The 25,971-nt window shown below is 49.9% G+C and overlaps 1 protein-coding gene across 1 annotated transcript in view; it reads left to right on the top strand.

The window, feature by feature from the left end:
- The window catches only part of SLC8A1 (solute carrier family 8 (sodium/calcium exchanger), member 1), a 109,671-nt gene that overhangs the window by 70,270 nt on the left and 13,430 nt on the right, over window positions 1-25,971 (top strand). The window contains exons 2-7 of the mRNA XM_009333726.1: window positions 20,605-20,711; window positions 23,347-23,367; window positions 24,185-24,202; window positions 24,311-24,325; window positions 25,009-25,077; window positions 25,943-25,966. Coding sequence (XP_009332001.1) covers window positions 20,605-20,711; window positions 23,347-23,367; window positions 24,185-24,202; window positions 24,311-24,325; window positions 25,009-25,077; window positions 25,943-25,966 — 254 coding nt within the window. The remainder of the gene's footprint in view (window positions 1-20,604; window positions 20,712-23,346; window positions 23,368-24,184; window positions 24,203-24,310; window positions 24,326-25,008; window positions 25,078-25,942; window positions 25,967-25,971) is intronic.

The raw sequence follows: 25,971 nt of genomic DNA on the forward strand, positions 1-25,971 counted from the left end.
GTCTGTTGGACTGGTGTGTGTTTAAATGGGAAGGCAAGGATATCTTGATTTAGGACGGTGAGGTTGCTTTTGTACAAGTGAGAGCTTCAGCCATTTCGGCAAGGATCTGATGAGGGTGTTTGCAGGGGCACTGTGACCCTTATGTTATGAACGTAGAAAGTAAGATTGCAAATGAATTGGTATTTAACCAATAGCATAAGGTATGCTAAATGGATCCTGGGACATAGAGCAATGCGTCATTTTTAATAAAAATGGAAACTACACATTTTGGGTCATAAAGAGCATATTTGAGAAATGGGTCTTCGGTGATCTCCCTTCCTTCAGCATCCTGTTCCTCCAGGGCAAGGGGGTTTTGAGGATGGGAGAGGTAACAGAGCCAGTCCAGTCTTGAGTGACAGGGGGGGCATTCTCACTTGTGCTACCAAACGCCCCCAGAGCTGGCAGCAGGCGATGCCACCGCTGCCAGGCTGAGCTGGAGCCAGAGCTGAGCTTCTCAGCATGCAGCCATCCTCCCCACAATTGCTTGTGGATGGCCTGCTGGTGACCATAGTCCTCAGCAAGGTGAGACCAGATGTGTCCACAGGTGAGGTGTGGGCTGTGTGTTACTGCTGACTGGGGAGTTAAAGCGAGCAGCTTCCTGGAAACTGTGATGCAGATATGGCTTAACACTCATATCTGCACAACAGGGCCCCATCTGTGTTCCAGGAAATATTTACCTTTAATAAATTTTCATCTTATACCTTTTGACAAAAAAAAAGAAGAAAAAAAAAGAAATCCCCACTGAACTGCAGTATAAAAAACTTTTTCCTTCCACTTATAAAGTCCGGTAGTTAGAAAGGAGCAGCTCCCAGTCCAGCAGGATTTGTAGCTCACATTGAAGGGGTTTGGGGTGTATTCAGTGTGGTTTTTTCCAAGTAGATTTTGACTTCCAGATCCAAACTTAATTGTCCTCTTCTGGTGGTCTGAGATTTGGGAAACAATAGAGCCAGACCACTAATAATTGCCTATGCTTTTAAAGACCCCATCTTCCTCTGAGAATCACAAGTGGGGGGGGGAAACATGTGACTTGTTTTTCAGAGCTTCGTCTGGCTGCGTTTCATGGAGCAGGAGAGATAAGGAGTCCTGCGGGACCTCTGTTTTTAAGCATGAGCTCAGTGCTGGGTTTCACACCTCCATATCAGTGAGTTTCTGCCTGTGCAGTGCCTTACCTATCTGGGAAGAGGCACATGGCATTTCTGCCCGGAGTGCCAGCACTCAGCCCTGTCGGTGTTGAGAGAAAGGCAACTGGGACCGTATCTGTTTGGCTTCGACCCAGCAGGACATCACTTTTCCAGCATGCTCCAAGCACATCCTGATGCGCAAGCGGCCCTCCCCGTGCCACCAGCTGGCTGGGACATTTCAGCTGGCACCTACCAAGGCTGCTCGATCAAATCCAACACAGCTAAGCCATTTCTGCCTCACGGCCAGTTTGGCCCCATCGAGTCTCCCTTCCCTAAAGCTGCTGAGTGATTTTGGTGCATGAGCCCAAACAGCTGCTGCTTCCAGAAATGTGTTTTATCAGTGACAAAACGAACCTGAGAGGCAGTGCATATACCAGTTTGTTAGATTAGCAAAGCACCTGAGGCTCAGAGGAGACACCACATGCATGTTCAGGTGGTTTTGCTGGGAAACATCCCACTGAGCCTGGCAGCCCAGTTGCTCCAAGGCAGCTCCTGGGGAACTGGTCCACCAACGCATGGAGACACCTACTCATTTGTGTGGATTGAAATATAGCCCAAAGCCGGCATGACGTGGAAAGAGGTGGAAGATCAGCACCACAGGGACGTTGGAGATGAGTAACAGATACAGGGATGCTTGTGTCCAATCAGTTTCTGAGTCAAATCAAGCTTGAAGGGTTCACAGGCAGGGGGTGTAGGGCGGCGCATGGTCAGACTGTTTTTGGAAGCTAAAAATAGCAGGAAAGTGGAGTCAGTCCTTGGTTAATCTGGGTTTGTTAAGGCCAGACGTCCAGATCCAGTTCAGTACTTTCATTGAAAAGGCTGCATTTACAGAGCTGCCGAACTGGCCCAGTGCCCACTGGGGTTACACTGGCCACTGGGCACTGGGCCAGTTTGACTGGGTGACTTCAGCAGCATCCTCCAAAGGCTGCACTGAAATGTTGGCCTGCCTTGTTCTCCTGAGACCTCATATGGTGGGTCACGAGCAGAGCTGGGATTTCTCTGCTGAATATCCCAGCCCCAGGCTCACGAACGTCCACTTCTGTCCTCAGGAAACCCAGTCACACTGGACTTGCCCAGAAATTTCCTCTTTTGGTCAGCACTTCCCATCTTCTGTCTTGACCCATCAGCAAATCTTTAAAAGGTGAATTGAACAGGTTTGCCTGTTTTTGAGAGATTCAGGAAGGAAAACCAGCCATTCTGCGTGTGCTGGCATGAATGAGGCTCGGTTTGTGATTTGGCTGATTGGTGAGACTTGGTTTGCGCATGGCTGACTGATGTCTCGAGTGAATTATGTGGAGGCTGGAGTAGCTCAACCCTCTATTAGACACCTGAAAACTCACACAGGAGTGAGACATCAGGCATGACCCTGTGCAGAAAAAGCTGCATGTGGAGTTTGTACGTAGTTAGCAGCAGAAAGCCTGCTAGCAGGCCATAACTTTCTGATGTCTAATAAGCACACTATGTCAAAATGCATTTTTGAACGTGGCTAAAAATGTCCAAGCAGTCACGGACTTCCCAAAGAGAGGGAGGGGCAGGAGGCAGGGCAGGGAAATGAGTGTGCATTGGTGATTCCGTAAGCCTCACCCTCCCAGCAAGCAGACTATGATTGCCCCTGGGACACCCCATGGTCCCCCAGCTCAGCGGTGCAGATCCTAGAGCATCATCTCCTCTGAGGGTGCAGGGGCACAGCCGTGCTGCTAAAAGGTGCTGCAGCAGATGCTGGCTGTGTGCCTGATATCTCCCAGCACTGGCAAAAGCCATCTTTCCTGACTTTGCCCCACCTCCCACTGCCATAGCAGAAAGGAGTTTGTTCCCGCAGTGCCAAGCAACAGCAAGAGAGGTGTAAATCACTGCTAGATTATTTCTTTCTGGCAAGAAAACTTTTAAAATACCTATCCAAAAAGTAGCTGGCTTTGTAAGGAGCACATGCGTCACTCCAACAGCCTCTGCAGTTTGACAGACAGGCCCAGTTACCGCCCTGAATCACTGCAATTCACTGCCCATTTGGTGATGGGCACCCACCTTTATCCTCCTCAAGTAGCTCTCTGCAGCTGTGGTTCCCTTTTCCATGTCCGTCCAAGGGCACAGCACTTTGTGAGCTGCCCAGGTTTTCATATGGCATCTTTTGAAAGCCACGTGCAGATTTTAGAAAGAACTGAAGTGCAAAGCGAAGACGGGAAAACCGTTGGGTCAGGAGGAGAAGCTGCTGGTGCTCCCACAGAGCCCGCTGCTGGTGAACTGCCCATCCCCGGGTGGGAAAGCAGGTTTCTCAGCAATGTTTGGCTTCCCAATAGCCTGAATGGTGTCCCCTGTCTGTCCAGTGATGGAGGGGGTTGCTGAGAGCAAGTCCATCAGTTTCGGTAGGGCTAGGATGAGTCCTGTGCCTCTCCGTGCCTCCAGCCTCTGCTTGCAGATGTAAGCTTTGGAATGCTGGTATCTACTTGACAGTAACAACTGCATGGGTAGCACAGAGCATCACACCACTTTCCTAGAACAAATTATCACTGCCTGGGAGAGGGAACCAGCGGAGAGCCGACGGGCAGGGCAGGGTGTCCTGATGGCTGTGGGCTGGCAGCTTGGCTTGCCTGGGAAAAGCCCAGGCCATCTGAGCAGTGATTTACATCACTTCTGATGCTGTGACAGGAGATCGCCGGCTCCAAACCGCAAGAGAGATTACGTTGTTTGCCCACAGTCAGCTGATTAAAATAGTATTTTCCGCACGTTAGTGCAGTGATTAGTGATGAAATGCAAATCATATGCAAATTGGTGCAAATGACTGGTGTGCACAGCCAGCTCCAAAGTCGGGCACTTTCATTTCCTCTGAGGCATTTGGGCTCTTTTAGTATCCACACGGAGGAACAGGATGAACCCACTTGTGATCTGAGCACATAGCTGAAGCAAACAGTGCGGAGAGAGTGGGAAAAATCAGCCACTGCCTGGGTGCACTTAGTGAGCGGCATCTGTTTTGGTTGCATCGATACACAGAATCCAGCTTATGCAAAGATCTTTATTAAATAAACAGCTACAAACCACACAAACAAGCCTTCCACATACCTCGCTTCCCAGACTTGTTTCTCTTGTTTACCAGGGCCTGTCTGGAGTTCTGTTTGTGGAATAGCCTGTCACATTGCAAATCAAAATGCCATAATGGTTGCTGGATATAGTAACAAAATATGTTTCTCTAAGTATCAGATTTGGAAAGAAGGTCTATAAACACAATGAAAGCAACAAAACAAATTCCCAAACCCTTGCCACAAAGAATAATTGCAGATACGTATACATATATATGCATGCATATTTTTAACTTGGCTTCTGTTCTTCTTTGGCTTGCAGACCCAGAGCATAGTGAGGCTGTGTTTCGTCACTTCCAGGCAGCTTTGTGGAGATGGTAGGGCCAAGATAAATAAATAAATAAGGGCTTGCAGAGTGAAATATTATATTTAATAAGGCTGACGAGTCCTCCTGAAACCCAGTTGTGAAAACTTTAAAAAGTGTCTGTTTCCTGTAGCTATCAACATGCTAGAAAAAGGGAAGCCCTACGGGCTGGTCAAATTTTTCCCAATGGCTGCAGTGACTTTCGCAGCTGGTCTTGATTTGCCTGGATATTGCTCATTTTCCTAGTGCTCATAACAGCCCTGGAATGGAAATCCTGGCTCCCCTGGCACTGGGTGCATCCCCATGGCGTGCTGGCGGGTGAAGGGTGCCAGCCCAAAAATTATTCATCCCGATTAGCTCTTGGCTTCCCCTGCAGTTTGAGGAAATGAGGCTGGATTCATGAATAATGGAGTGAATACAGGAGGCCTAATAAAGGACAAAATTCCTGGTGAATAGAACTCTGTCACGTCAGCAAACAGGTCTGTGCTGCTTGCGGCGTTACCCTCCCTTCCTGACACACCATGTTTTCAGGGTTTGTGCATGCCCATCAGCTGGAAAACAAATCCTTACCTGTGGCTGGCTGATGATCGCAAACAGGAGTAGCAGAAGGGAAACAGGGCTGCTCTGGACTTCAAAAGGCAAAAACAACACAAGCCAGCATCGAGGCTGCAAGGGTCTGAGGCTGCTGCAGCTCTGCATGTCTCTAGGCTGTGCATGGGTGTGCGTGTGCTAGTGCCTATTAAATATACATGGCCCTGCTATTTGTGGGACACCATATGTGTACCAGGGAAGTAACCAGGCTGACGTGTGACTTGCTCTGCCTCTTAGGAAACACAGAGGAATCGGTGCCTGTACCTAGATCTTGTGTAAATTGGATGTAAATCTGTATTATCTTCAGCTTTCAAACCAGCCTCCCTCTGATATTGTTTTTATGGCACAGCTCTTCCAGCTGGGAAACGACAGCGTTTTCTGGGCCCAGGAAAAGCTGTGGTCTTCCCTCATGCCTGAGCGTGCTGCCTAACCCCAGGACGTGGTGCAGGGTCCTCTTTGCTCTTCAGCTGGAGTTTTTGTTCACTGCCTTTCTGGCAGGGCCCATCGTACGTAAATTGTCATCCACTTGGAATAAACCTTGGGCATTTTTATCTGGGTTTCTGGGAGCTTGGAAGCACACTTTTCTGCCTATCTGCTAGGATTTTGACATGAAGCTGTTTATTTGAGGTGTAGAAATGGAAATCTCATCTTCACAAGTCACCCTGGAATTTTCCTCCAAAGATCAGTAAAAGCAATCATTAATATGGGGCATCGTTTATAGCTCTGTGCAGAATAATCCTCCAGGCTCTCTGGCAGCTATGAATTGGAAAACAATAAAGACCATTACTAAAGGGTGGTTTTTTGTAAAAAAATGCATGTTCTTTGATACATTGTATAGATCTCAGAAAAGGAGGCAGCAAATTAAAAATCTCTCTCAGCAAATGCATGCAGCACCATTCCAAATTCCTAAGCTTTTTTTTTTTTCTTTTTCCACGCCCTGACATCTTCCCTGAGTAGTGCCAATAAAATTAGAGACTTTGGCTAATGCGCTCTGCAAAAGTTCGTCTGGGGAAACAGCAACTGTAAACAAATGTTCACCTCTGCAGACAGTTCCAACACTGCAGCAGCTGTGCCCGGGCACCCTGGCTCAGCCAAACGTATGAGCCCCATGCCCATTGAGCTAGGACTCACCCTGGCTCTCCCGGTGCTGCCGTCCTCTGAGCACTTCTGGAGGCTCATTCACTGCTTGCTGCCTAGACTTTCCCAATTCATTTTGAAATGCAGTCGAAATGTGCTGTGAAGTGCAGGGGGGCAAATTTGACTTTATCGTGCGGCCTCATGGCCCTTCTGTCCAGATTTGGTCCGGATCCCCATGCATTTTGCTGCACACGGTGGTACCATCAGCCGGGTCTTTGGGACTGTGCTCTCATGGGTGTTCCTCTTGCAGCTTCTGGCCAGTCAGGCTCAGGCTGGAGACTGCAGACGCATGGCCAGAAACCCTGACCATGCTTAAGCCCTGCTACAGCTGTTGTGGTTAGGGTTTCAGTTGACCTTAAACACCTAAATAGCTTTAAAAATGTGAGTTCTGGTAAGAGAATAGACTAGCAACTGTGTGTGGCTACTAGGGGATCCCTACCTGCCTGTAATAAACAAATATGCTCATGGTCAGTTCAGCATCCTGATATTCAGCCAAAAAATAGATAACATTATGAGATGGTGTGAATTGGTGTGATGAATGACAGCAGTGGGGGCTGCATCACAGAGCATTTGGAAGGGCACCTCACAACCTGTTTGAAACAGGCTTTTTGAATGGAGTCTCCTGCTGAGATTCATTCTCTTCTTTGAAAGCACTAATATCCCCACAATAGCACCTATCCATGCTTGAAGGAAAAGCTAATGAGTTTGAGAGAGGAAAAGGGGCAGAATACAAAAGACAGCCTTTATTTCCTGGCTGGTTGTTTTGGTCAATTTGCTTTCCTCTTACTATACTTTGCTACAGTTTCCTTGAATCCTGACAGACAGTGTCTTTGGAACACTTCTTAAAAGCATCTTTTTTTTCTTAACACTGTAATTACCATCACTAGCATGGCTTTCTGGAGCCAAAGGCAGCTGATGCTAGCTTTGTCTCTCTCTCTCTTTCTTCCCCTCCCAGGCTTTGCACTGGGCAGCCCTTGTTCCCTTGGCCTCCCTCTGCCCTCCTTCCACCCAACAGCTCCTAAACCATCCCTGTGGTTCCCACCAGGCCCAGGCTAGGGAGAAACTCCCAAGCACAATACTGAGGTGTGTTTCTACTTTTTTGTGCTTTAAATGCTTGTAAGTCTTCTGGTTTTAAATTGCCCTTCCCAGGAGCAGCAGTTTTTTTCTGTAGCATCACTCCATCTGCAGCCAGCCAACACAGGTTGGAGCACGTTGGAGCATGGTCCTACCAAGCCGAGCACTTTGGCCCAGAGTTAAACTCCAACCATGTGCCTCTGACTTTCCCCAGCAGCCCTGGCTCACTAAGTCGAGCTCAGGATCAAGGCAGCCAAAAAAGGAGAATCATCCCCCACAGATCCCAGGCTGAGCACGAGGGTGCAGATGTAGATGCCCCAGCAAGCATCATTGCTTACCTAGCACAAGCTGATGAGGAGGGCTACCAAAATTACTGCGGAGAGCCTGTCATCCTCGCAGCAAGCGGGAGTCCATGTGCTCGGAGACATTCATAGCTCAGAGGCCAACAGTAAGGAGGAGGAGGGGAGGCACAGACATGGGATTTCCCCAGGCCCTGTGGCTGCTCCTGCCTCAGGCACCCAAGCGAGCCAGCTTCCCTGTCACGGCCAGAGCTCCCAGCTCCCCAGCGGCTCCCAGGCACAGGGAAAGCCCTGCTGGGGGGCACAGCCTGTGCAAAGGCAGGTTTGGCACTGGGAGAGGATGGAGCATTTCCAGAGCAGATGAAATCTTCCAAGACCTTGAGCTGCCAGTTCGAAGAAGCCTACGCATTTTGCAAGTTTTTAGAGTCTTAGAACTTGGTCTAATTTAAGCAAATTTTTATGGGATTGGCACATCCTAAGCACTGGAGAGATCCTTCTGCTAAGTTTCATCCTCTGCAGCAAAGCATAAGGAAGAGAGAATTACTCAATATGGTGTTTGGGAAAAAAAAAGTTTGCATGGGCAAAGCAGCATATTTTTTTTCCCGAAGCTGAGTCTTCAGCGGCAAAGATGGTGGGGCTTTTTATAACTCTCTCAGCAGTGGCCACTCCACATGGAGAGTTTCAGTCTGAATGGCTGAAGTCTGGCAAAGTATCAAGCAACTGAAACAGACTCTAAAACGGTGGAAAGTCATGGGCAAGTTTAACGACAGGCGCTTTGGCATGCTCTACCTTTAACTCAAAGCCCTGAGGCATCAGGGATCCGGATAAGCATGTGTAAGATGAGGATCAGCTGGAGAAACGGCTCTGGGAACTTTTCCCTCTTGTTGTCTGAACTAAGGATTGCAAAGGGGTGGAAACCAGCTCTGGGGTTTGTGTGGTAATCGCTGCTTCCACATAACATCAGCAGTTTCCAGCATGACAGCAACACGCAGCTGGACCTGGGGCAGCCCCTGTGCAGACCCTGATGTGGGGTGTGCAACCTGTGGGGCTTGAGAGACCCCTGTCTGCAAACAATCTGATGGGCTTTGGCTTCTCACCTTTGTCACAGGAGCAAATTCAGCATGTGTGTGTCCATGGGGCTCTGCAGTAGGATTTTCCATCTGGCATTCTATATATCGGCCAGTCCTCCGAGCTTATAGACAGGGACTGGAGCTGCTGAGCTGGCCACAAAGGGGCGTCATTTTTAGCCCCACATATACCTGGATTTAGTTTGCTCCCACAGGGAGGTCTCCTCTGATGGCCTGAACACACAAAGACAGGTCTAGGCTGAGAGCACCAAATGCTGTGTCCTGCTGCCACGATTGCCATAAAAGGGGCTGACATGCAGCTGAGGCCTCTGTGGGCAGGGACTTTTCTGTATTGCCATTTTTAAATGTTCCTTGCCATTTTCACCCAGGTGCATGTAAACTGAAACGTGGATTTTTTTCCCGCAGGAAGAGGGGAAGAGCTGCTGGGCAAACTCGAGCCCATCACAGGGATCCTGCCCAGCTTGTAAGGCAGCAAGCTGTCACAAAGCACTCGATTGCTCTTCCATGCTCACGTTTCTCTTGGCCACACGGTTCCTCTTATTTTAGGTTTGTCTAAACAATCTCCTTGGTAACTGGAGACAGAAGCAGATTTTTTTCATCCTCCTTGTAGGGTTGGTTTCTTGCCTATCTCGGCACTGGGAGGGATCCTTAGCAAATATGCATTTGCTTTTGTGCTCCCACCACAGGCTTTAACACCATGTGTCACTGGGGAGACCTGGTGTCACTTTCAGAGGGTCTTTATACACAGAGTTTCAGTTGAGCGGGCCGTATTTCACAGTTTAATTTATTTGGCAGTAAACAGACGGCATGTCAGTCACGCAGTCTGGACGGTGGCTCTTGAAATTGCCCACGTGCTCCCGACCTTGAATGTGTCCAGCAGCAGGGAAACCCCACCAGAGTGGCCCTTGTCGGGATGCTGCAACCAATGAAGTGGCAAAACCCTTCAGCAGGGACAGGGAACAACTCCTTGCTGCGGCAGCACCCTCCACTCGGGTACCACAGCCCCGCACATCTTCTAGTGCCCGCCTCTGCCAGTACACAGCAGCCCAAGGACATTAGGGTCCTCTGGTCTTCTTGGGGCAGTGTCAGAAAGGTCTCTGTGAGGGGATGGGCATTAATTGCTAGCAGCTCCTAAAGACCTGGAGGTGTTTGAAAAGGCAGGGAAAAAATCCCATCTCAGCTCTCAGCTGGCATGCTTTTTTCCTCTGCCCTGTGGAGAAGAAATTTGTTGGAAAGGAAGGGGGAAAGAAAAAAATAAAATTAAAACAGCTCCCAAACTGTCTGAAGGCTTGGCTGTGTTTCCAGCCAGGGGAGGTAAAATCAGCTCCTGCGATTACTCCCTCTTTCTGAAAACAAATGGTGTCCAGAGACACAAATTTCAGAGGCAGACCAGCTTTCCCCATTGCTCTGCTGTGTTCGGAGCCAAGCTCTGGGGCCAAGTTTGTCCCCTCCCTGTAATGTCTTGCTGGGCTCGGGGCAGAGAGGAACCCTGCTGTTGGCGCTCAATCCCAGCACATTCTCTTTCTTGACCACAGCCATGCCCAAAGATGGAAACGGCAGTGTGAAAATACCAAGCAGCACCTTTAGTGCAGAACTTAGAGTTGAGATTTTTGGGGTCATTTGTTGACTTAGTGCTCCAAACATTGTCACTGTTTAAGGCAGCATTGCCATAGCAGCAGCCCCTCTCTGGGGGTGGCTGGGGAGTACTTTACGGGGCATGTTCTGAGTTTGCTGGCCTTATCCCTGGGTAGCTCTGCATTGCCTCACTCGTAAGGCTTGCCTTGTGGCATAGCGATGGCATTGCATGGCGCTGGGGTGTAGCTCACGGCTGGGGTTATGGTCTTCAGAAATTAGCATCCCTGATGCTTCAAGCCTGTATAATGACAGGATTTCATATGCTAGTACCTAGAGGCTTCATGTTTTTCATACAGTCAGGTAACCCCTGATACTGGTCCAGCATGGGTGACTTGCCAAAGGGAGTCTGGACCAGGATTGAACTCTGCAGCCAGTCATTTAAATTGCTCAAACGTCAGCATTGCACTTGAACCTCCCTTGACAGGAGATTACTTACAACTTCTTCTAATAAAAGTTCAGTGTGACACTTAGCGACAAGCTCATAAAAGATCAAAAGGCTTTTCCGTAGCTTAGGAGTTTATTAGCATCAGCAGGGCTCCAGTAGGGAGAGCGGGTAGGATGTTTGCTGTGTGCTGCACTTGCAAATACAGATCACATCTGCACACATGCACACACTGTGTGTTGAGGCAGGTGTCATTTTCTTCAGCAGTTTGACTGCAACTTGTGTGCATGTGCGTGTGCATGCACACGTATTTTGCTAAGTTGGCACAGAAGCTGTTGAGAGCATGCCGGTGTGAGGAGTGCAGCACAAAATGATTCAGTCACAGGTACTTTCTGAGTCTTGAATTCAGTCACTTGCATCACTAGGCAAAGGATGATAAACGTAGTGATGGTGAAGTGCTGATTTCTGCAACACCCATCAGGAGGCCTTGAGCCTGCATTTGGGTCACCACTCCAAGAGTTTTGGGGGAATCTGTTGAAAAGAGGGGGCTGATCTTTGGGGCCAGCCAGCAAATAACAGGAGTCAGATATATCCCTGACTGAGCATGGAGTTAAAATGAAGCTGGATACTGCTCCTGAAAGGGAGCCTGCACATTTGATATTGATGTTTGCCCTTTGAATTTCTGTGGCATGCCCTCTGCTGTCACTAAGCATCCCCTTGTCCTCTCCTTCTTTTCCCGTGTACAGCTGCTTTGCCAGCAGCAGGGCTACCTGTCAGCAGCCCTGACAGAGTGGCAGGGCACAATCAAGACCTCTTGTCCAGTCTTCCCAAACAACAAGGGAAATTCTCCCTTGCCCTGAAACCCAAGCAAGCAGGATTTGAAATGTGGCTTACCTGGGAGGGAAGCACAGCTATGATTAATACAAAATCTTGCTGCAGTGGTGGCACTGGAGCAGTTGATGCGCAGCAGATGTATTTTGGGCTTCCTCGAATCCTGATTCCTGATGCTGAAGCCATGCTGTTAGATATAGACCTATTATTTCGCATCGTCCCCACTGTTTTGTTTAGTCAGCTTTAACTCAGCAAAGTTTGCTAAGTGATTTACAGGGCTGCAGAAATGTCCTCTCCGCTGGCAGTTGCTCATTGAAATTCATTTTGGGGAGTGCCAAAGCCATTTCAATAAGAGTGATGTCTCCTGTTTGAGGAGCATTGTCATGGCAACTATGCCAGGTGCACACAGGGAAGAGCAACTTGTATTTATTTGAAAGGTTAGAGCAATTGTTGTTGTAAGGGGGGACCTGGCTCTAAAGAAAAGCTGCATGCGTATTTGGGTGCGTAGAGAAGCAAGAAGCACTTTTATGAGTTTCCAGTTGCTTTCCTTGGGGAAAATGCGTACGAGGACAACCAGGGAGAGGGATGGGGGTTTGACCCAGAGGTCCTCTCCCACCCAAAGCCCTTCACGATTTTATTCCTCACCATGCTTGTTTTCCACTTCCAGTTTTCCAGTGGGGATTTCAAATCCAGCCTTGACCCTTCCTTGGCTCAGCACACGTCTCTTCCTTGCAACATGCCACCCCCATCACCAAGCTCCCCGTGAACTGGGGCAAATGTCACCGATGGAGCATGATGAAACATTGGACCTGACTTTCTGTCCCCTTTGTTACCTGCCTGCATTACCCACAGACCTGACTGACCAGCCAGGCATGAGGAGAAAATCCCAGAAAGGCAGAATGGGGGGAAATGCCAGATTTTGGCTCTGAACCATGCAGGCTTATAAATGGGATTTGCAGGGTTTTGTACTGAGCAAGGATGTCGGGCTGGGCTGAGCCCTGGGCAGTCAATCCTTTGCTTGCAGCACAGGCTGAATTTTTAGGGACTAATGGCAGTTTTTAGCTGGCATGGGCAGGGTTGTACAAAGCCAGGGGAGAAGTTATTTCTGCTCTGTCAGCTTTCCCAGGCACCTTAAGCAGTTGCTGCTGGGGGTGTTCTTGATCAAATTCACATCAAATGTGTTTTCCCTCCTAGTCGTTGTCACATGTATTGCACTGTTTGTGCATGCTGTCCTTGGAGATCCAGATACTGATCTAGATGGAGTGTCTCCTGTTTGATCCCCCAGTGATCTTGCCTCCAGCAGGCACTCTGGGAGCTTTAAGGACTGTGGATCACCATCACTAGACATGCATGGCAATGGGATTGGGAAAGAACAGCAAAGCACTCCTTTGTCCCGGTGTTACCACATCCAGAGCCACGGGAGGAGGAAGGCGGAGGCCACACCTTCAGCTGTCCTGGGTCAGCGAAACATTTAAGCATACCCAAGGGCTGAGGCCCTGTTTGGGGCAGGTCAACAAAGTGCGTGCATCTTTGCCTAGCTGGCCCCTTGCAAAATGTGTCATTGGCAGACAAATGAAGAATCGCGTTAGCCAGAGTGCAAAATTCAGTCAGCTCAGAGCAAACATCGAGGATTCCCCAGAAAACCATTTCTGGTCTGACAAATCCTGCCCAATATGGTCTTCCTAAGAAGAGAGTCAAGTAGCATTCAGTCTAGCATGTGAAATCATCTTACCTGGCAATCGTCGCTCCTGAAAAGTGTTTTCTGAGGCACTGAGCATCAGCTGTGCCTGTCATCTCCCAGCTATTTGAGCAGCAACTGTCCTCCTGTCTCTGCAAACCACCTCCCATGTCTTGTATCTCTGCAAGGCCAAGGAAGAGCAGGCTGGATCCTTTTCCAGGATTTTCCTGGTAGTGATCCTCTGGAGCCGGCCAGCATTATGTATTTGAACCGTATGTTGTCATTTAAACTCAATGCATCCTGAGGCCAGGGGAGCAGTTGGTTTATGCAGCCATAGAAATGACAACACAGCCCTGTGGTCTTACAAAGATTGATTCAGCAAGCCTTGGAGAAAGAGGTGGAGGGCAACCAATAAAATAAGAGCAGCCAGATGAATTTTGGCTCCAAAGGTAGGGGGAGGATAGAGGGACCAGTTCCCCCTCCCTTTGTTTGCAGTGCCCAGGCTAGTGTGCTTGATCACAGTTTTGGTAGGCATTGGACTGTGCAGCCCCATGCTGCTCTGGGCTGCTGGACCAGCAAACCAAGCTGCCACATCAGATCAGCTCACATCCACACTTCCCAAAGCATCCATCAGGCTTAGCTTCAGCTGCCCTCCATGATATGTTTGCAACACGCTTCAGGCAAAATTTTCATGAAGTACAAACATTTCATGTCAGCAAGGCTTGGTTCTGCAAAGGACCCTGCGTGGGTGACTCATGGGACGTCTTACAAAGATGGGATCCCATCAGCAGGGACAGAAACCCTAATCTCTCATCTGTCAGAGACCACTGGGTAACAGCTAAAATCATGTGTGACACAAGGTTGTTCACATCATCTGGCCCACTTCTGCACATCTTCTGTCCCTCAGGAAGGTGCGTCCCTGCGCTGGCTGAGCAGGCATCGTGTTGCCCTCTCGCATGTCCCCTGCCAGGCACACATCCCCTGCGGCTGGGACAAACACCTCCACCACAGACCTGGGCATCTCACTGTGTGTGAGGCTGTCGCCTCCTCACCATCAGGTGCAATTTTGTTGTCAACTGGTGGAAGAAAAGCCTGATCTGCTCCTTTTCCTTCCCAGCAACAAGACAACTTCCCCCCTCAAGTAGCTGTCAGAAATTTGAGCAATGAAGCTGCTAAGTGCATAAAAGCACTCCCTGGTGCCCCGGTTGGAAGAGTTGTGTGCTGCAGAGACAGACACGGGAGCAGCTAGGTCTCTTTGTGTCTCTAACAGCATGGACAGGGCCTCAAGCCCCTGCAGCCTCCGGGGAGGCTCACCAAGCAGATAAGGACAGCCAGGGAGATGGAGAGCAAAGCATAGTGAAGGCCGGGATGGGGAGAGAAAGAGCTGCCTTGCTCTTGGTGGTTGGCTCCAGCCGTGCCCTGGGGTCTGGCCCAGGCTCCTCCCTGCGGCCACAGCCAGTTTGCATGGCCCTGGCCACTGGCTCTGGTGCTGCCCAGCCGTGATGATTTGGGAGCTTTGTCTCCCACGGCACCTGGTCCCCTACAGCAGCCCACCTCCCCCTCTGCACAGGCACTGCCCGGTGCCCAGCGCTCACATGAGCTGTGCAAGGCAGGGAGTCTCCCAAGCCATGTGCCCGTCTCTCATGGCAAGCTTTAACTTCAGCTAATTAAGTGACTGGCTGACAAGCAGGTGTATGAGAAATCAATGTGGCAGCTTTCTGCAGGAGCCTGAGAATGCGTGCTGGAATGGGCAGCACCAATGGATGTGGCTTTGAAATATCACCTCCAGAACATGCATGCCTTGTGGCAATTCTCTCAACGCCATCACTCACCCTCTGGGTGGGAAGTGCTTGGCTGTTCAGGGGTCAGGGCTGGCAGCACCAGGCTTAGGCAACAGGACTCCACTCCCGACTGCCTACCCTGGATGTTTTAACTATGAATCTGCAGTTGAAATTCCTCCAAGCTATTAATGTAGTTCTCCTGGGTGATCAGTGGAAGCTGGATGAGTGACAAGCTGCATAAGCACATTGTTCCCTCTGTTGATTCAGGAATAAGTGTCTGTCTGTCCAGGCAGCGACAGCATGCCATGTTCTCATGGGCAAGCTAGTTACTGACTGCTATAGCGGTTGGTTGGTTGTGTGTTTAGAGATGATCATTTTCCTGGCTCACTGGAGACACCATTACGGTCTATGTGCAGTACTACTTAGCTATTCCAGCTCGCGAGTGATCTGGGCACAATGATGCTTTCTTAGCTGCAAGATCTCTGATCTAGGTGCACAGCAGGGTTGAGGTGGGCAAGGTCTCTGGACTGGAAGGTCTCTGGATTAGAAAGTCTCTGGTCCAACCTCTTCTCAGAGGGCCAACATCAAAGCTAAAGCAAGTTGCTCAGGTGAGCTTTGAACATCTCCGAGGATGGAGGTAGCTGGCCTCATTCTCTCACTCGAAAAAAAAAAAGAAAAGAAAGCAGTGTTAAAAAGGCATGACTACAGTTCTGAAAGAGAGCTAAGAGATGCGTTGCGCAGCAATGAAAACCACCTTTAGCCATGCTGAATCTGAGCAGCAGTAGGAAGTGAGTACTGGACTTAACACATCTCTGCTCCTGGAGATCTGGCCCTGTCAAGAAGAAGTGCCCTGGAGAATGTCCCCTGTCCCCCTGCATGTCCTGTCTGGATCTCTCTGGAACTGATTGCTGATGCCCTGGAAACAGCAAGCTCCCTTGGTCCTTGCAGTGCTGGTCGCTTGTCTGAGTCATGAGAGGGGTTTCTGCCTTTTCATGTAACCAAGCAGTACAGTGTAGATTGGGAATGGCAGGATTTTTGTGAGTATATCGAGGATTTCCACTGATGTGCCGTGACTATGCAGATATTCAGGTTCAAAATGAATGCAAAGGTCCACGTAGGTTGTCACCAGTCATTCCTGGTGCCATCTGATCCCACAAGAGAGAAAAGGCTAGTGGAGACAGGAGAGCTGGGAGTCCCAGCTCCTTACACCTCTGCCCAGTGCTAAGCCCATCTTCTCATGTGGCCTTTGAAAAAAAAGATACTTGTAGAGAAATATTCCCCTGTTGGTCTCTGTTCTGCTCATGTCACCCTGTGCTAGACTGTGCTAGCTCATTACATATGTACCTCTCCCTGCACATGCATGAGATTTCTCACAGGGTGCTTTCCCCAGCTGGCATTTTTCTCTAAGCATTAGCTCTTTTCTTGCCCTGCCTTTGCCATTGTACAAAGCCAGTTTGCTTGCCCATTGACAGGGGACATTCATCCCTGTCCTGCTAGTGCCATGTCCCTGCTGGGGTCACATGTGGGTGCTCTCTCTTGCCCTTTCCAGAGATGTGCCCAGAAAACACAGGTGGACTGGCATGCTTGTGCCAAGTGCACATCACCTCCTAAGAGCAGCTATTTGCTGTCCATGGCACTGAGTTGGCATTAGCAATTACATTGCTCTCCCTGGCACATGGGATACTGCAAATGCCAAAAGCTTACCCAAGCTCAAAGGGAAATGGGAGAAATCTGCAGAGCATAGCTAAATACAAAGAAACCTGGTCTGGCTAGGAAATCCCTGAGACACAAATATTTGGGGGCTGGGAGAGCATCAGTTGGAAATACTGTCTATATGCCCATCCTGCTCTTATATCCTCCCATTCCAAGGAGCTCTTGTCAGTTGTCAGAAGAAGAGGCTGGGCTGGATGGCCATTGGGTCCAATCGGGTACAGCAGTTCTTCTCTTGGTGCACCATCCTTAGAGCATCACCAGCCAAGAGGACATTTCCATGGGCTGTTGTAACTAAGGGTTGTGGGGGAATGCTCTGTTAAGACCTTTACAGTTCAAATCATAGAATCATAGAATCATAGAATCATTAAGGTTGGAAGAGACCTCCAAGATCATCGAGTCCAACCATCAACCCAACAACACCATGCCCACTAAACCATGTCCCTAAGCGCCTCGTCTACCTGTTTTTTAAATACTTCCAGGGATGGTGACTCAACCACTTCCCTGGGCAGCCTGTTCCAATGTTTAACCACTCTTTCAGTAAAGAAATTTTTCCTTACATCCAATCTAAACCTCCCCTGGCGCAACTTGAGGCCATATGAAATAATATGGTTTGAAACGAATGAAACGAATACTAAATCCTGATGGAGAGCATTGGGCTTGGAGCAAGGGCAGAGATTTGTATGCCGTGTTCACGAAGATATCACCCGTCTCTTGTTGCTGCTGGGCGTCAGCAAGAGAAGAAGAGCTGGAGCTGCAATTCTGCAAGATTTGGTTTATTCTTTGATTTCCGGTACATGGAAATGAGATGAAACTCATTCCCTCAGCAATTGCCTTGGCTACAGACTCGGGGAAGAGCACTTTCTGGTACAGAAATGCAGACAGTTGGATGCACCATGGATGCCCTCAGCCTTCATGCCAGAGCAGGGCTCTTTAGCTCAGGTGAAATGGACTCAACACTTTGCAGCAGGCAAAAGGCAGTGCAATGGAGATCAGGCATGCTCTAAGAGCAGCCTGTCTTATTTTCACATACTTGCTGTTTCTCAAACAGATGTGAACTCAAACACCATTAGGAGGAAATCCTTTTTCTCTGGGATTGCAGTCTCATCCCAGGGACAAATTTGCCTCAGCAGTTCTTGCTGATTGGAGATTCATTGAGAGAGCGGACTTGCCATTTGTTCCTCCCACCCTTTTCCCAACAACCTTGTACAGCAGAAACAGCAGCAGTGCACATGTCTACCCAGCGCAGAGCACTTGCTCACACCCTAGAAAGATCACTCGGAAAACTGCATAATAGCAGCACCTGCTGGCAGTGGCACTTTAAGCCCCAAGGCCGCATTATTCAGGGAAGTCCTATTGGTGTTGGGTCTAAAGCATCAGGAATAGCTTTTTTAATTGGCACCCAGGTTTCTTTTTGTGAGAGACAATTATTTTGTGGGGCTTTGAGGAATGCCACACACAGCAAGCCAGAGCACACCCATTGGAAGTTTACATCCTTATACCCCTGCTGCCCTCAGAATTGATGAAGGCAGCTTTTAAAATTAACTTTCCTGAGAAAGGCTTTTTTTTTCATACATGGGGGCAGGGTGCAGTGTACATTTTAATGGGAGTTGTCAGGAAAATTATTGATTTTTTTAGTAATGTTTTTGGAATTGTGCCATTCTGTTAATTCTGTCAGGTCCTCTTTGATAGCTTGGCTGAGAGCATTTTTGCATCCTTCATTAGTTTTTTAATACACGATAATTTCCCCTAACTCATCAATGCAAAGCAAGATCAGCTGTGTGCTTGGTAACCATTTTTCCTATGTACAAACCTATTGCAGCAATAATTATAAACAGAACAAATTATTACAGATATTCATTATCAAATACAATTACACTGAGCCATGTTGCATTGTTACACTTTTCACAGCCATCGCTTGCTCTTGAGTAAATGGTTTCATTATAAGCATGAAGGGCAAACTTAATACACTTCTGACTCATAGCAAACAGCACAAGAAATTATCCTGGCTGTTCCTCCAAGCACTTGGCGGTGTTTGCTCTGAATGAGAATAAAATGTCGACTCTGCTGCCAAAAACTTGTCAGCTTAACAGAGGGGTTCTGGGTGGCAGCACAGACATGCAAGGAGGGGAGAAAGCCAGAAATTACGGCAGCGTGGCCTGAATTTCGCTCCCCTAGAGTGTGGCTTTCTTCCATGTTCATGGGTTTTCAGTGCTGGGACCTGCCAGGAACCTGCCAGGAATGATCCTCCTTGATGATATATTAAAGCAGCCTCTGGGCTGCTCTGACTTATGCTGGCTGCCCATGGAAAGCACAGAGCAGCTGGGGATGGGACACGAGGCGTTTCTTCGAAGGACGGGACAGACAGGCTTGGGCAGGGGAAGAGCAACTGGGAAGCTTGTTTAAGCAAGAGCATTCACAGGAGGGCAGTGCCATCAAGCATGGGGAAAAAGCAAACCCAGCCAGGAGGTTGGCAGCAAGCAGACAGTCACTGCATTGCCTTTTTATTTCTTGTTGTTATTGCCTCCTTATTTCTTGTCTGGGACAAGGTCAGAGCCAGGAGGATGTCCTGTCCCGGCAGCAATGCCACGCGTGCATGACAGTGAGCAGGGCGCTCCGGGTGGGAGCTGGGGCTGCTGGATTTCTACGCCCCATTTGGCCTTGCAAGGACTTTGCACTGTAGGAAAGACCACAGTAGTCTCCCCTCTATGCACCAGCCCCTTGTACCCCAGGGGTTTGGTCACCTTCTGGCAAGCAACTTTCGGCTGGGTGTTTCTGGGCTACTTGCATGAATCCCTGAAAAGAGCTGCAAAACTTCTTCCATGCTAATTTTTTCCCTTGGTAAAGCAATTCATTCACTCAATTTTCACTCTGTTGGGTGCCCCATTGAGCAAATCTCTCTGCTGGTGGCCACAGCCTCCTGTGAGGCTTTCACCCTTTGTGGTGTGTGCTTTGTGGCTGTGCTCTGAGCAGGAGCTCTGCCTTCGGACCTGCCCTGCTGATGCCGCAGGGGCAAATTCAGCAACCCCCGGCCATTTAAGAAGAGAGACTTGCTGCACAACTCTCAAACAGGAGAGAACCAAACCTTCGGGGCTTGGGGAAGGATGTGCTGCTTGCAAAGGAAACGAAAAAGTCAAATCTCACCGTCAGTGAAGCTTTCTTTCACCCCACCCTAACCAGAAAGACTGTCTTTCCCTTATGTTCCTTCCACAGAAAAAGTCCAGTATCCCTTTCAAGCTTCTAAATTGGAGCCTCCAAAGCCCAAACTGAGCAGCTGATCATGACGTAGAGCATGGATCTTCTGTGCCCGGTGAGACAGAGCCTCTTCCGTGCGCAGGGGCTGGTTTAAGCAGTGCATTGTGCTTTCAGGGGCATGGTCCGTGCTGGTTCCCAGTGCTCATGCCCCTGGGAGCCTATGCGGTGTGTGAAAGCTGTCAAGGGGCTGTTCTGCACCCTGGATTTTTGGAAAGGGATGTGCCCCCGGGCCAAGGCAACTCTGGGGGAGGCTAGTCCAGGCTGCATCATGTCCAGCCGTGGCTTCTGGCCATGCTGGGGAGGATGGCACCCTGCGAGCTGCTGGTGCTCTGACCCTGTGGTCTGTGCTCATCCTGAGGCAAGCTCGGCCCATCAGCTCCTGCCCTTTGCTTTCAGCTGTGCTGCCCCTCCAGCCTGTGCTACCAAACCCACTGTTTTCTGTCTGCAGCCCCCTTCTCCTGCCATTTCCACCCTCCTCCCCCTGTCCCTGTCTCCCCTCCTCCCTATTCCCCCCTTATTCTTGAATCTCTATTTCTTCTCTGTTCCAGCAAAACGATATCAATCAAGGTGATAGATGATGAGGAGTATGAGAAAAACAAGACCTTCTACTTAGAGATCGGGGAGCCCCAGCTGGTGGAGATGAGTGAGAAGAAAGGTGGGGGACGTGCTCCGGGGCTGAGCCCAGCCTGTGTGTCCCTGTCTGGCTCACTCATGCCTGGCACCTGCAACACCGAGCTCACATCCCCAACGCCTATGGAAAAGGGCAGGAGCGAGGACACTTCCCATCCCCCCCTGAACTGAGCCTTTCCCCAGCCCACCAAGGTCCGACCCCGGCCAGGTGGTGGGGATGCTCCTGCCCTTCCCCATATGCCCCAGGGGGGATGTACAGCCGCTTCCCCCCCACCCAACCATCTCCGGCACCACGGCACCCGGGCAGATGTGAACTGCATGCGTGTGTGACACCAATCATGTGTTTGCCTTTGTCTTGTGTTCCCACAGGAAATTCATTACCCTTAGAGTACTTGACCGTGAGGAATATGAGAAAGAGTGCAGTTTCTTCCTTGTGCTTGGGGACCCGGTGTGGCTACGACGAGGAGTGAAAGGTGTGAGAGTAAAACCAGACCAGCTCTCGAGACGCTGTCGTCCGCTTTCTCTGTGTCTCCCTACTCTCACACTCCTTTCTCCTCGCACTTTAGCTCCCGGCCATTTTGCCCTCCCTCCTTCAAAGCTTGGCCACTGCACCTTTTTGCTCTGTTTTCTTTCCTCTTTCATTTTGGGAGGACTCCACCTCACTCACGAGGGCCCCCCGGGAGCAAGGCGTGCTCCCAGGAGGGCCCCGGAGCACCCGGGCAGGGGACGATGAGTATCGCCAGCCCCCAGAGACATTTTGAGAGCACTTCCCTGCCACGTCGCAGCTACACCTTCATCTAATCGAGTAGAAAAATCAGTCTCGAGAGGTAAAAAGGCAACGCTGCATCATTTTTATCAGAAGATAAAATAGCCCTCGCTTGAAATAAAAAGCATGGCCAGAGCAGTAATTTTAGCCTTTTTATACTGGCAGTAGGATCTGAAAATAGCTGAGAATCACAGCACGAGCAGGTAATACCATAAGATGCAATCAGTCTAGGAGAAATCAGGTTATACTCAAATAAAGTTTCATGGCTCAGCACTGGATAATAGCTTCTCATAGGAATAATAAAAACAATTTCCTCTTTCATCACATTTCTAAACCAACTGCAAACCTTCCCAAAAAGACAGAGTTCACTTATTTTTCCGTGCATTTTTTTCTGCTAGGAAATTAAGTGAAAATTAATGGCAACAGCTAATTCTGTGCACTATTGGTGGCTGAGCAAGAAGCAGTTTTAGAGTTACTTAAGATAATTAGTTGCCCTACAACAGACCCTTATTAAAGCCTTGGTAAAAAATTGGCAGCAACATTTGGTCTGTCTGCCTTGGAGCTGCTTTCTAATTTCTGGGACATAAGCTTTCCCTTCAGCGGGCATGGGGTTGTAAAATATTATTTGTTCAGGACAGAGAGGGCCCCCGTGGCATCGCTGCCGGATGTGTTTTTAGCCTGAAATACAGCAGCATGTCCCCATGCTGAGTGGGATACATTCCCCTTCAGCGCAGGTTCCGTCTAGGTCAGCTGCATTGTCCCCTCCATCAGATTTCCTGCTGGTTTATGTGACTAGCTAGCAGAAGTAGGGCTAAAAAATCAGACACACTGGCATGGCCCAGGCTCTGCAGGTGGGATTTGTATCATTAAATGGTGCCGGTGGCATCTATGGAGCATAGCCAGTGTTGCCAGGATAAAGTGACACATGGACAACTCAACTCAGTGCCTCCGGCTTTGCCCAGCTTCACAGGAACCAGCATGGGCTCAGCCTTGTGAGTCCAGCAAGAGCAAACACACTTTCCAGGCCCCAGGTTTGAGAATCGTGGTACCAACTCATGAGATCCCAGCTGAAATTTTTAATTAAAAATAAAAGGAAAAGGAAAGAAAGTGCCTCATCTTCCTGGTCACAAAGATAACTGAGGAAACCTGAGGGAAGCTCAGCTTTGCAAACTCACTAGCTATTTGCCGCTTTGGCCATGCAATGATTTTTTTTTTTTAACTAGTTTTTGTGCTTGGTTTTGTACAAGAGGCAGTGAAGCAGGGCGAGCTGTGTGCTTGGCACCCTGGAGACAAGAGCATCTCTGAAATGTCACCCTTGGGCCATGCAACTGTGGTGGGGTCCGCGCCTCAGGGGCCAGAGACCCACTGGTGCATTAAGGGAGAGGCTTTTTCTTTTGTTTTGGAGACCTAAAATGTTGAACGACAAGATCCTTGAGCCAAGTCTTGCCACAGACTTTTCTTCTCTCGTATATGCCAGAAGCATAGCTGCCTGCTGGAGTTATTGCTCCCCATTAGGCAGCTGGAGGAGGTCAAAGCCAGTAGCCGCTGCACATGGGACGTCTTGTGTCCTCCCCCGGGGCAGAACTGCCTCCGAGACCAATGGAAGATCTTGCACATACAATTCAAAGGGGAAAAATGAATTTTTGGAGTGTGCCTTTTAATCCCATATACACCTCATGTTTGCAATAGTTTTTATTTTAAATCCACAATCCCATGAAACATTTCTGTTCCTTTATTTTTAGTGCTTTTCTCTCAACACTAATGGTATCCTGCAGCTTTACAGATCTGAAATCTCTGCCTTGGGATCTGGAGTCTTTCTGTGGATATCCCTTTTGATTTCATTATTCATTTACTTTTCTTCTTCTGTGTTTGTCTCTGTCTGTCTCCTTCACAGCCCTGTTGTTGAATGAGCTTGGTAAGCGCGCCTTTGTTTTTCTTTTCCATTTTCCAGTTTGTCTGCGTATTTTCGGAAGACAATTGATTTTGTTTGACATTTTTCTTTGCTCGTGACATTCTCTTTTAGGGTGGTCAGCACTATTTAAGTAAGCTCAGGTATCTAATGCCACATCTTTCCTTGGAGTAGAGCCCCAAAATCACTAACGTTAACGAGCGGTAACCCGCTGTGGCGAGGAGCATTTTTCGGGAGTGGTGTTGTTACAGCTATAGTAAACCCACCGACACCCTGAGTTACAAACCTGCGCTGTGCAAATTAACCCACCACCTCTTACACTGGCATGAGAGAAACAGGATTGCCTGGCGACTTAGGGATGCTTGTGACTGGACAGGAAAGTTGGCCAATCCTTTTTGAAGAGACAGTGCAAACTTTGCCTCCAGTCTTGGAGAGGTTTAGAGCTCACCCAGCCTCTGAATTTCCTTGCTGGTCATCCCCAGGATAGGGTGGCCAGAGAGGGAAGCAAAGCCACCCTCATTCCCTGAAGTACCCCCAGCCCCAGGGCAGGCTCGCACTGGTTTTACCCGCTCTGCAGCATATATTAGATACTGGGGGGGGGGGGGAGGGCAGCTTGCAGATGTGGGTTGAAAAGCTTGTGTTCAGGTGTCCCCACCCTATCCCTGGGGTGCATGTCGGGGAGCAGCCCCCCATGTCCACAGTCCCCATCTGTGGGGCAGGGAAGGACCACCACGTCCCTGCGGGCTGCGGGGTGTCTGTGTTGCTGTGCTGATGCTAATCCTCTCTCTCTCTCTCTCTCTCTCTCATTTTTGGTTTCATCTAGGTGGCTTCACCATCACAGGTATGGATTTCTGCTCTCCCCCTGCCCCCCCTTCCCTCCTCTTAATGGCCATATGCTCACCCCGCTCTTTCCTCTTGGTTTCCTCTTTGCTTTTGTTCTGTCCTGGAGGGAAACTCTGGAAGGGTAAGAAGGCACCGTGCCGCGGCCCCACTGCCCCAGCCAGTCACGCTAACACCGTGTCCTCTCACAGAGTGCCCTGCCTGCCACACACACCTAACCCCCACCTCGGGGAGGGTGAGCCGTCACCCCTGAAGTGACAGGCAACTCCCCTCCATCCCTTGGAGTAGAGGGTGGTTCTCCACTTGGTCCAGCCTTCCTCTCCCTGCTGCCTGCACAGGAGGTGTGCACAGGGCTCTGCATGGCACGGGGAGCCTGTCCTCACTCCCCAGGCAGCAGCCAGGGTGCCCGAGCACTGCAGGAGGTGCGGGACCCCATGGCTGCTTCAGGCACACTTCCCACCAGCAAGACCCGGCCAGCAGGGTTTGCTCATCTGTCATTAGCCAGCCGAGCATCCATCATTAGGCCGAGCACTGCAGGGGGAGAAGGTCCCGGGTCTCGCACATTGCAGAGCAGCCCCTCAGGAGCCCTGGAAACAGTAATTCAGACTAACAAGGCTCTGGCCATGAGGCCGTTCCCTTTGACCAGCAGGTGGAGAAGGGCTTTCCCATGGTGTGGTGCCGCCTGTGCAGACAAGGGAGCAACACTAACACTGTGTGAAGTAGGAGTAGAGTTTACTAACCACACGGTGGCAGTTTGCATGGGGCGTACAGTCCCTCCTGCTGATCTCCTGCTGATCGCTTTGATAGGCAAACCTGTCTTCAGGAAGGTCCAGGCTAGAGATCATCCTCTTCCTTGCACCGTGGTCACCATCCAAGGTACCCACAGCGTGACACCTGAGGGCCATGGTGGTCTAACACAGACTGACTGGGGTGTTTTCCTACTGACAGTTTAACTCCTGTCTCCAGCAAATCCAGCCCTTTTTAGCCCTGATGTCCTTCTCCTCATCCCTGGGGTGGACTGTAAGGGAGCTCAGTGGGGTTCTGCGCAGGGGCAGTGACAAAAGCCATGCTGCCTGGGGTCCCCATGCCCCAAAGGTTGCACAGATGCCAGTGGAGGTGCAGACCTGCTCCATCGCTCTTGTAGTCTCTCCGTTGCCTCCTCTCTCAGGGTTTGGGGCCAGGCCATGCCCTGTGGATGGCTCCTCACACCTGTATGGCCCAGCACTATTTCCTCCAGCCCCACCATCGCAGCAGGAGTTTCATGCTCTCCTGCTGCCAGCCCCCTCCCCAAGACAAAGCCCTGCTCAGAAGGAGGCAGAGCCAAGATTTCATACCCGTCTCAGCCCTGGGGCTGCTGGCAGCTCTCTGATTGCAACGGGCTGATGGAATGTCCTGACCATGCCCCGATGCAGACATGGAGAGCTGGAAAATGGAGCAGCCTTAGTGATGATGTGTCCCTTTCCAGCATCCCTGTGGGAGAGGCAGCAGGTACCAGGTGATAAGCTATTCCCCAGCCCTGAGGGTGAACTGGACTCCTTCTGAGGTTGGACAAGTTGCAGGTCTCTTGCTAGCATTTCCCAGCAAAACTACTTTGTCTATTGCTCCATGACCTCCTCCGTCTCAGCTGCTCTGTCACTCATGCTCCCACCTGAAGGCTTCCTGACCTCCCCCTCTGATGGGAAGCCAGCTCCAGAGAGTAACCAGCCAGGCCTGGCTTACCGACGGGCTCTTTGCTTTGCAGAGGAGGAGGAGGAAAAGCAGCCACTGACC

The sequence above is a fragment of the Pygoscelis adeliae genome, unplaced genomic scaffold (genome assembly GCF_000699105.1).
Source record: "Pygoscelis adeliae isolate BGI_AS28 unplaced genomic scaffold, ASM69910v1 Scaffold621, whole genome shotgun sequence".
NCBI classification, from domain to species: domain Eukaryota; kingdom Metazoa; phylum Chordata; class Aves; order Sphenisciformes; family Spheniscidae; genus Pygoscelis; species Pygoscelis adeliae.